Below are 10,841 nucleotides of genomic sequence, written 5' to 3' on the forward strand. Positions count from 1 at the left end.
TGCTAAGCCAGGCACCCGGAGATAGTCTGAATGAGTTAGTGAGGTCTGGGAAAGAAGGGAGGGTTCTGAGCTTCCAGGACAAAGGGCAGATCCCCAGCAGAGATCAAGGGGAGAGGGAAGTCCAAAATCAAGGTGTCCTGGGGTGGCTTCCTGTTTAAAGGCTGTGAGGGAGAATCTGTTCCCTGCCTTTCTTTCAGCTACTGGTGTTGTCAGCACTCCTTAGCTTGCGGACACATCACTCCAGTCTTGGCCTCTGTTCTCACAGGGCACTGTCTCTGTGTCCCTCTGTGTCTCTTCTCTTCTTAAAAGGACACCAGTCATTGGATGAGGGCCCATTGTAATCCAGCATGACCTCATCTTAACTTGATTACATCTGTAAAGACTCTGTTTGCCAATAAGGTCACATTCTGAAGTCCCAGGATAGGATTTCAACATACCTTCTGGGGGGACACAACTCAACCCACAGCAGAGGCGGACAGGAAGAAAGGGTTTTGGGAGGGGTGTTTGGCTGGTCCCTAGATGTGATGCGAGGAAACAGTGTGTCAGGATGAGGGGAAATTCGAGGTAAGTACGGAGCAGCCGGCCTGGAGTCGGGACCGTGTGGAACCAATAAATTAAACATCTCCAGAGCTGCCTACCTCTGGACCTTTTTATGAGGTCATTAAATATCCTTACTGTTAAAGCCATTTTTAGTCATTGCTTGCAACGAAAACTATTCTAATTTATTTTTTTAATTATCGAAATAAAATATCTGACCGTAAATACTTGAACTCAATACCTTGGCTTTGGGCCTAAGCATTAAATGCTTTCCTTCTTACCAATAAGAAGAAAAAAAGTCATGCATTAGTTATTTCCTTTAGGATGGATGACTCAAAAGATAAATGAGAAACTTGTTCTTTCTTCCAAAATAGCAAACATGATTTCTTTTTAAGTACATGAAACTATGCTTAAAACCCTCCAAGAGTTCTTTTAAAATGTAATTTTACAGATATGTCTTCTTATTAGTAAAACCTGTTACTTTCACAAGTTAAATTATATTTCACTATATTTATGTATTAACAGAATTGTCAACTCACAGGTTAATCTGCTGTGGGTATAGAAAAGTATGCCCAGATGAAAAGAATGCATTTTCATGAAAATAGAGATACATGAACCAATAAATTACTAGTTTTTAATAAATAATCTCCTTATAGAATAACTTATCCCTCTGGTAAAGTATTTACCATACTCTTTAAAACCTTTTTAAGCAACTGACACACTCAGGAAGCCTTAAATGATGGGCTATCCTTTTGTGGCTGAAGAGTTGGAATGATTTTTCATTGAAGTGCATCTTAATAAGAAGCAAATTGATTTAAAGTGAGTCAAGTCCTCGTGGAGTGAGGGCTCTTCATGCTCAGCTCCTTGGACTGGAGGGTGAGCTCCTCATTTCACGGGGCCGAAAGGTCATGCTCTATCCCTGTGCTCCGATGTGCTGGGTAATTAAGAATCAATTCCTTTTCAATTACCTTAGGACCGGCCCAGGCCCGAGTGATTCAGAGTGAGACGCTTTTCCCTGCCACCCCATTTCTCCATGCAGTGTTTTCCTGTGTAGGAAGGAATATAAAAAAAATGACTGGAGAATTGATTAAAGACACGGATCCCCAGCCCCTGTCCCATACGTACTGGATCAGGATCTACAAAAGAGGAGCCCGGGAACCTGCATGTTAATCCCCCAGGGATTTCTTGTGTTTAGACTAGTCTGACTCCCCAAAGCTATCAGACAACCCAAGTTGGCACCCTAGGGCCCTTGTTCTCACACTTGAGGAAGGTCAGAATCTCCTGGAGGTCGTGTTAAAACTCAGGCTGCTGGACCCCAGCCTCAGGGTCTGCTTTCATTTCAAAGAATTCTTGCTCCGTTTACTAGATCACTTAGTATAATACAAAAAGAGATCCTTTCAGTTCAGAACTTACCAAACAGCACCTTGTTGAAGTATTCCTAACAAATCTCGTCCGGAATTGTTCTGGAATACAGATTAGCTTGAATAAACCCAAGAAACTTCTGGCAGTTCACGGGGAGGAAAATGTTCTCAGTCAGTGATTCCAGAAACACTGGCTCAGCTGTGCCAGAGGGGTCGTACAGACTCTGCTGCTCCTTCTGGGGAGAACAAAGTTGAGTCTCAGATCACTGTGAAGCCTTGTCTGCGCTCGAGAAAATGAGATCGACCCACTGAATCTTACTGTATTTCCTTTTGACGAGGCTGGCAAAAAATATGTTTCATATAATCAACTGTGATGAGGGCTCGTGGACCCCAGGGCTGACCCATGGTAATCATCAGCCTGTTTGAAACTCTGCCGGCAAGACAGCATACTTTTCCAGCTGGTTTCAAGAGTCTTTCTAAGTTTCTTAATTATGGGCCCAAGGAACATAGGTTGTGATTGAGGGGCTTCCATCAGAGCTGTCTGCCTATCAAGGCGGAAGTCTGATCTTCTTTGCAGGACATTGTGTTGCAGCATTTCCAGCTTTGCAATCCGTGTGCCAGGCCAGTCCCAGGCTTCTGTTCCACGAAGAATGTGGGCCCATCCTTTGCCTCAGCAGGATTCTGGAGCAGAATCAGTCCAGTGGTCTATTTCCGGGAGAATATGTGTCATTAAAAGAAACAACCATGTTCTTTAAATTTCCAGAAATGACTTTTCTGATGATTATCCATAGCCCATTAAAATTAACTGGGTTTTCTTCCACATAACAGGCCTGTAGTTTTAAGATATTTAATATTTACAATTTCTTTCTGGAAACACTGGGTTTGGCTGGCAACTTCTAACCACCCATAAAAGGTAAGAGGTAGAAAAACTACAGCAGTGGTTTAGGAGTGGGGTTTCTTGAGGGCTGATTAGACGGACAAAGATTCCAGCTAGAAAACTTTTTGATGTCAACGACCTTCGAGTGCTCTGAGGGGCTGAGGCCAGGGCAGCACAGTAGGAACAACTTGGGGAAAACATTTTCTTCACTCTGAGACAGGGACGAGAGGGAAGGAGGAAGGCTCTCTTTCCGTGGGCCGCGCCTCGGTGGGGGCATTCTGGGTCCTCGATGGCCCTGTGGGTGTGGAATTCGCTCTCCCTGAGGCTGCCCTCCCTGGGGAGACATTACAGCCCCCTTTGCAGCAGAGTGCTTCCAAACTGCTCCATCCTGAATTCTTAACTGTTGGGAAATGATACTGTTCCTTTTGAAAGGCAGACGTTCTGCCCGTGATCAATATGAATCATTGGTCAAAAGATGTGCACAAAGTAGGAAAGTAGAAATATACAGCCAAGATGATCACTGCGCAGCAGCACAGCATCCCTGTGACCTGTATGTAGTTTATGTATGTGCACGTGAACGCACTCGGCCTTGCTCAAGGAGGGAGCCACAGAACGTTCCATTTCCCCAGCATCACCAGGGTCCCGCGGACGCAGGTGTTCTGTGTCTATTGGATCTAGAGCTTGTCCTCGGCAGGTGTCCGAGGAGCTTCCAGGCACCTCTCTTGGTGGAAGCCTCAGCGTGTGAGGGCCCAGCACTGGAACTGATTCTTTCCTAGCAGGTCGACCTGACTTGTAGCAACAAACTCCTTTCCTATTTCCAGAGTGATCTGTGAGGTCGGTGAGCATGGTGCTCTGTCATAGCCCCTCTGGTTTTTGCTTTTAGGCAGTGACTCACGCCCCTTGCTCCTACCCTCCACCCCCTTTGCATTCATGGAGAGTTTTAAAGAGGCCGCAGCTAAAGGCTGACGCTTAACATCATTAGCAGGAGACCAAGGTTCCAGGTGATGGCCGCAAAGGCACCTTTTTAAGACCTCTGTACTCATGGGTGTTAGCAGGGAAACAGCTAAAAATCAGCAGCCAGTATTCCCTGCGGTTCATCAAGGCAAACATTGTGAGACGCTGGACTGGATTTGTTTTGTAGTTGTTCTCAAAGAACTTAAAAATGCTGGCCCAGCACATTTCCAGCAGCCCTGAATACTTTGAATTCTGAATAAAAATTCACATCAAGCACGTTTATTATATAATTTAGGTCACGTTTAACTGAAAGTGCAAAATTAGCCTCTTTTGAAACTGAACTTCAAGATCTGGGTTGTTGAGTGCCAGGCAGCCCGGCCATGAATACTTGGAAATCTTACCTGGGTGGACAGCTGTGGGTGGCGATTCCATGGTCCCTGCTTCCAGCTGTGTGACCTCAGTCAACGGTCGCCCGGCATTGGGTACCTTCTGTTTAAAACGGGCTGATCAGATAAAAACTGAACTCAGGGTTGTCAAGTGATGAAGCCAAATAACGTAAACAACATGCTTGCACAGCACGGTGGTTTACGATAAACGCTTTCATAGGTGCTGGTGGCTGTCACTAATCATTAACTGTTGCCAGTTAATTTTCAGGGTCACATCTGACAACATACAGTGAAAACTCCTCCACTTTAATCTAATTAAAATATTTGAACTACAGAATAAAAAAAGGGAACATAGTTATCCGTACAGGAAACCTTCAATTACAAACAGAATTTTAAAAAGTTCATTGTAAGTTGTTTGTTGCACTCTCTGTCCCCATAGCAACGATGCTCTAAGTGCGGTTAAGGGCTCCGAGGACTCAGTAAGGCAGATGAACCTTCAATTGCCTGAAGTACTGTATGTTTGTTCTGGTAACTTTCAAACACAATGGCACTTCAGATATGAAACAGCAGAAAAAATAAATTGATAAAATAATATTAAAACATTTAAGGGCTTCCCTGGTGGCACAGTGGTTGAAAGTCCACCTGCCGATGCAGGGGACATGGGTTCGGGCCCGGGTCTGGGAGGATCCCACATGCCGCGGAGCAACTGGGCCCGAGCACCACAACTACTGAGCCTGCGCTCTAGAGCCCACGAGCCACAACTACTGAGCCCATTCACCTAGAGCGGTGCTCTGCAGCAAGAGAGGCCACCGCAGTGAGAAGCCCACGCAACGCAACGAAGAGTAGCCCCCACTCGCCGCAACTAGACAAAGCCTGCACGCAGCAACAAAGACCCTATGCAGCCAAATAAATAAATTAATTAATTAAAAAAACATTTAAAAATCCTGTGGCTTGAATGAAAGTGGATTAACTAGAGGCCAAATGAGGAAACTGATGGGGCCTCCGGGCTTGGAAAAAGAGGGCATTTAGTCAAACCTAAGGCTGTTTTGCTTGCTGCAAACAACTCCACGCTAGCTGTATTTCTTAGCTGAGTAGGAACTTCATGGGCCTGTAAATGAACAAAAAATAGTTGGAGAATAAGAGAGGCAGACAGATTTTCCTGCACCCAAAGATTATGCCTGGAACTAGACAGGGGCCATGCTGACCTTGCTAGAAGCCTTCGCGGAGCAGAGGCTCCAGGACAGGGAGGGTGCCTGGAACCCTGGTCGCCGGGGCGGGCTGGAGGGGAAAGAGCTGTGCCTCGGGCCCAGGAGGCTGTGGCCTGAGCACCCGACTATGGGCGATCAGGCCCGTAACTTAGCAGGTGTTGCACTTTGCACTTCACAGGGACCGTGTGAGGAAAAGCATCCTTCTGTACAATGTGGAGGCACCCCAGCCCAGGCTGAAGCATTACCTGGAGGCTGGGGAACGTGAAGCGAGTGTTTATAAAGTGAACCCGGAGCTATTTATTGGATTCCTTTGACCTCTATCTCCCCAGGTGTGTTTCACACCACATGTAGGTTCTATGAAATGTTAATTAAATGCCAAGTATTAAAAAAAAAAAATCCTTGGTTAAGTAACTTGGAAACTGGCAGAGGAGTTCAATCCCGTTTCTGCTCTGGGGGCTCAGGGCCTCTCCTGAGCTAATTTACGTGGCGAATTTTCATCAGGTGAATCACATGAGCCGGGAAGATGCTACCCGCAAGTGAGCACAAACCCTTCTCTGCTGGAGCTTCTCAGGGACGAGTGTCCTGGGGAGCACACTCGTGAAGGCTTCCCTGGGGACCCCGGAGGGCGTCGCTCTCCTTCGCTCTGGCCGGTGAGCCCTGCAGCCCGAGGCTTCCACACTCCTCGGCTTCCCTTGCGGCACCACAGTCTCCCCCGCGCCTCCCGGCCCCACTTTGGCTATGGGTACTGAATCCTTCCAGAGCTTCTAGCCGATCATCTGAAATGGTATGAAAATGCAGAAAACCAAACCAATCATTTTTGACACAAAGGAAGCGTCAACAGCAGGATTTCAGGCACCTTTATTCATGGCAGGTATTTTTGGTCAGGGGAAACATTCCTGTTACTTAAGGAAGCCAACTGCTTACATCCCGACTGTCCACTTGCCATTTCCCAGGCTTGGAAGCATCTTGCACGCGGTTCCATCCAGTCCCTGAGTCCAGCTGGCTCTGGGCTTTCAGGGCCACACCTTGCGACCTACCGGCCCAGTGAGGGAGTTTCTGCAGCTCGGTGATAACAGTGGGGAATTCATTTTATCCCAGAAGAAATCGACGCCTCTGTGTTCCCCATATAATTTATAAATAGGACAAATTATTCCTTAATATTATTATATATTTGCAATTCAAACAATTAAGACTAGTGACATAGGAAACTTGAAAAAAATCACACTGTGTTGACTACGGGTTTCCCTCTCCAAAGCACTGTTCCATTCCCCAACTTCTTCCATATTCTCTATACAAAATCATCCTGCTGCGACAGCCGCGTGGGTCTCCTTCCCATCAACACTGCCTTGGGGCTCAGCACTCCTGACACTGCAGGCTGAGCCGCAGGAGTTATTTTCCCTGTCTCCCATTATCAGCAATAAAGCCACTCTCTGCTCGAATTTAGGTAAGAAACAGTTTAAAGAAGCTATTTCTTAAAAACTCAAGCCTACAACTAGTTATTTAGTAGGCACGGACTTAACGTGGTCTGTTTTCCTTTTCTGTTTCTTTTCCCAGCCAGTAGCTCAAAAGATGGAGTAGCTTAGTTGTAAAGTCCTGCCAGATTTCCTATGGTAACTGCTGTAGATGGACAAGGTAGGGTCCTACTGAAGGTTCAAACCTCATGCAAAACTCTAACTGCTGAAAGCCTCATCACATCGGGCAACTCTGTCACTGTCCATATTTAAACATTCTAACACTAAAGTGGCCGTGATCACTCTTTGTTACTGTAGCATCTGACCTCAAGGACTCAGGCAAAAACCATCGTTCCATTCCGAGTTTTGGCGACAGAGTAGTGCCAGATGTTTCTGAATACACACTTTTAAATGTTTTTAACCACTTGGAAAGTATCGCCAACACACTATTTGGTGTTCACTCATCAGTCACTCTGAGAATCAAAGAACCTTAACTATAAATGCCTTACTTCACAAAAATCTTATTATAACCAAGGATCTACCCTATGTCTAATAAAAAAATTACACAGCAACTTTTATCAAACAGCAACTACTACAAAGGGAATGATAGAAAAAAAGTGACTTCACAAAGATACACTAAAAAATTTGACAACTGTATGCAGGAACTGCCAAAGTTTTAGTGTTTAATGGCACAACTGACCAAGGTCCAAGACGTGAATTCACCATGTTCAGGAAACATGGGAGGCAGGGGAGGGAAATCACTCTATAAACTAACTCTATAGTGTGTGGTAAGAAGAATGCACACTTTATAATATGAAACCTGTCTACACATAGTAGTTAGTTGCAGAAGGCCATCTGTCTTCTCTTGGCTTGTGAAAAGGTGCTCCAGATTCCAGTGCAGACAAGCAACCTGTTGAAAAGCAAAACCCATCAACGTGCTGTTCATTCTGTAAGGACACATGAAAAGAGTACACAGAATTAGCAACTACAAATCCTTTCACAATCCTCGTTTGAATTCATTGTACTTTCCCCGCACAATATCCTAGCAAAACTACAATGAAAATCTTTATTAAAAAGATTGTTGTGCATTTGTTTTCTACTCCCACTCCTTTCCTTGCATTATGCCCGTCACTCGAGAAATTCTTCAATCTGTTCTCTTTCACTTGATGGGGCTTTTGAATGCCGGACGATATGAGACCCAGAGACGCTCCTAAGACTGGCAGGACATTGCCCAAGTCTATGAGGAATCAAGGTGACAACCACACAAAACAACTACATGATTTACTAACATACCGCATCAACCCAATCTACTGTTAAGATAACAGTAAATTTAAGTCCCTTACCTCCTGAACCTCTATTTATTTCCTCGGACTTCAAAGCAACCCGTACTTCATAGTTACCTATCATTTGGTCCAGCCAGGACATGCTCAGAAAATAAAAAAGGAATTTGGTGTCTTTTACTGTGTATTTTGCTCCCTAAACATTCACAGTAACCTTTATTTTTATAGGGAATTAAAATGCTAAAAATGGGATGGGAACAAAGGGAGTTCAAAAACTACTGTGGGTTGCAATGAAGTAACCGCCACACTCAGGAAAAGGCTTGTCATGAAGGAACCCACTATGGTGAGAACATGGCACTCATCTGTGCGTCTAGCTATCTTGCTGTAACAGGTATTTCTGATTATTAGTCTCTCCTGATACCTGTAACTATGCAATGGAAAAACAAATCAACTCTAGGGCGAAGGCTTAATGTGGCCACAACCTAGGTCATCTAAATCATAATCAGTCATTGTCCTGGCATTCACCTAGTACAGGGGGTGTTCCCAAGAGAATCCTTAGAACTTATGGCATTTATGAAGGTGGCAATGTGCGTATTCTTTTTAAAAAACAAAAGAAAACAAACCATTGGAAAATCTGCCAGTGAAAAGAATTATCAGGCCAACAAAATACACTTCTTTGTTTTTGCCGTAATGATATAAACTCAGAGGTTATCTAATATTAACTAATGGTCTTAACTAGAGATCTAGGTCTCATTGATAATAACAGGGAAAATAAATTCTTCATAAGGAATTAGTTTGGCATGAAAAATTCAAAGCCTGGAGTCCATAAGGGGAACAATACAAGGGACGCTTGCTAGATCCTGGCTGGGGACAGATCCAGAGAAAGTCCGACTACATCAAAATCACAGGGACACGCACCACACTTCTACTGTCCCTCGCTCCCCTCACCTTCAACTCTTCTGTGTGGCAGGGATCTTGTTTTCCCCGTCCAGCTCTTCCACCCCGGCCTGTGTCATGAGGTCTGCGATGTTTTTCTCCAGGTCATCAATGCGACTGCTCATATCATCAAGTGGGGAAGTTAAAGACGGCACCAACAGTTTCCACTTCTTACCCCTCTCCTCCAGGGCCCTGCAGACTACAACCTTCAACACAGTGTCTTCATGAAAGTGGTTTTCCAATTTCCTTTGGATACTGTTAGAATCTGGTTCAGAGCACGGGAGTCCGGGGTGAGGATCGAACCCCAGCCCTGCCCTTTACTAGTGATGGGACCTGGGCAAGTTCTTTCACTTTTCTAAGCTTCCTGGTTCCTCATCCGCTACACAAAGGTAACGCTACAACCTCTTCATCAGGTGATGGTGAGGATCACAGGTGAGATACACATGAAATGCTTCACTCACAGTCAACCATACTAGGCAGCATTACCGGTAGACTGTAAGTTCCTCACAGCCAGGGATCTAGCTCAGCTGTAAGCCCAGCTCTTTGCACAGTACTTCTCAGGAAGTGTGCATCTAAGCTCAGTAAAAAATAATAAAAAAAAATCTGGTAAATGACTAGTGGAAGTTGACCTGCAAACCACCCACTTATCGCCACCAGCATCCGGAAACTGGGATCCAAAGGCCCATCAGAGACTGACTACAAATAAAGGATATTTCTTCCAATGATCTGGTCGGACATGGTCTGAAATTTATCTTGCATCTGTTGCAGGAGTGTCTGCACCTGTGAAACAACAAAACACAACAGCCCACGCTTACCCCGAGACACCTTCACGGGATCAGGATAGGAGCCCTGGTGCCACGGGGAGACCAGGATTCCGGGTTCCGGCCCCAATTCTCCGTAGCTCCGTGGCCTTCGATTTCCCTGTCCGGGTTTCAGTTTCCCCACCTGTCCAATTAGACTCGGGGGGCTGGTGACGCCCCCTCCCGTCTGGGCCCGCTGCGATTCCCAAGGCGTCGGGTGTTTTGGGGTGGGGCGCGCAGAGCAGAGTGGGTAAGGAGGGGAGCTGGGGGGAGCCGGGGTCACCGAGATTGAGTGGGGCTGGGTGCGGGGGGCGGGTATGGCTGGGCACGTCAGCAGGAGCAGGGGCCTACAGCCAGCGGCCGGGGGGGTCAAGGTGGCCAGGCCGCGGCCGCGAAGCCTCTAGAAACCTGGCTTCCAGAGACCTGCCCCGTGCGGCCTCGGAGAGGGAGCCTCGGTCCGCGGACTTCGCCGGCGCCCCCCGGGGATGCGGCGGCCTCGGGCGCGCCACGCACAGCGCTCCCTTACCACCGAGGTGAGATCCTGCACGGTCTTGGGTTCTGTCTCTGCCATCTCCCCGGTTCCCAGCTTGGCGGTGCTGTCTCAGACGGTCACCTACACTTCCGTCTGTCCGCGCAGACGCCCAGCAGCTGCTTCTCGCGACGTCAGAGGCCAACCGCGGGACGGCGAGGCGCTGTGGGAGCTGTAGTTCGCGCTTCCGTTCCGAGGCGAGGCCCCGCCCACCACTTCTCCGCCTCTTCCACTAAGCCCCGCCCAGCCCCGCCCCTACCGCGCCTCCCTCCTGGCCCCGCCCCGGGAGGAAAAAGGTGAAATGAACCTGCCGTGGGGCTAACGAATGGAGAAGTGGCCTTAGTCTCTTCCCAGACCGTCGTTACAGGCCGCGCTGGCTTTCTCAGGGCGCCCGCGAGGTGCCAAGCCCAGACCTGTGTCGCCGCCTGACCTCCAACAAAACCCCGCAAACCCCGAGAAGGGAGAAGGAGTCGGGTCCCTTGGAGGGAAAACCGACGTCTCAGGGGGGAGGGGCGCGCCCAC

At 47.2% G+C, this 10,841-nt stretch overlaps 1 protein-coding gene across 1 annotated transcript; it reads right to left on the bottom strand.

Moving 5' to 3' along the window:
- Positions 1-9,004: 9,004 nt before the first annotated feature.
- HSBP1 (heat shock factor binding protein 1) lies at positions 9,005-10,434 on the bottom strand (the record flags this gene model as incomplete). Its single annotated transcript, XM_082863045.1, has 3 exons — positions 10,317-10,434; positions 9,691-9,770; positions 9,005-9,107 (listed from the first exon to the last, which is right to left on the bottom strand). Exons 1-3 carry the CDS (start codon positions 10,359-10,361, stop codon positions 9,005-9,007), a joined length of 228 nt encoding a protein of 75 aa, XP_082719171.1. The 5' UTR covers positions 10,362-10,434.
- Between the last annotated feature and the right edge of the window lie 407 nt (positions 10,435-10,841).

This window comes from Leucopleurus acutus (genome assembly GCF_964270905.1).
Source record: "Leucopleurus acutus genome assembly, chromosome: 20".
Classification (NCBI taxonomy): domain Eukaryota; kingdom Metazoa; phylum Chordata; class Mammalia; order Artiodactyla; family Delphinidae; genus Leucopleurus; species Leucopleurus acutus.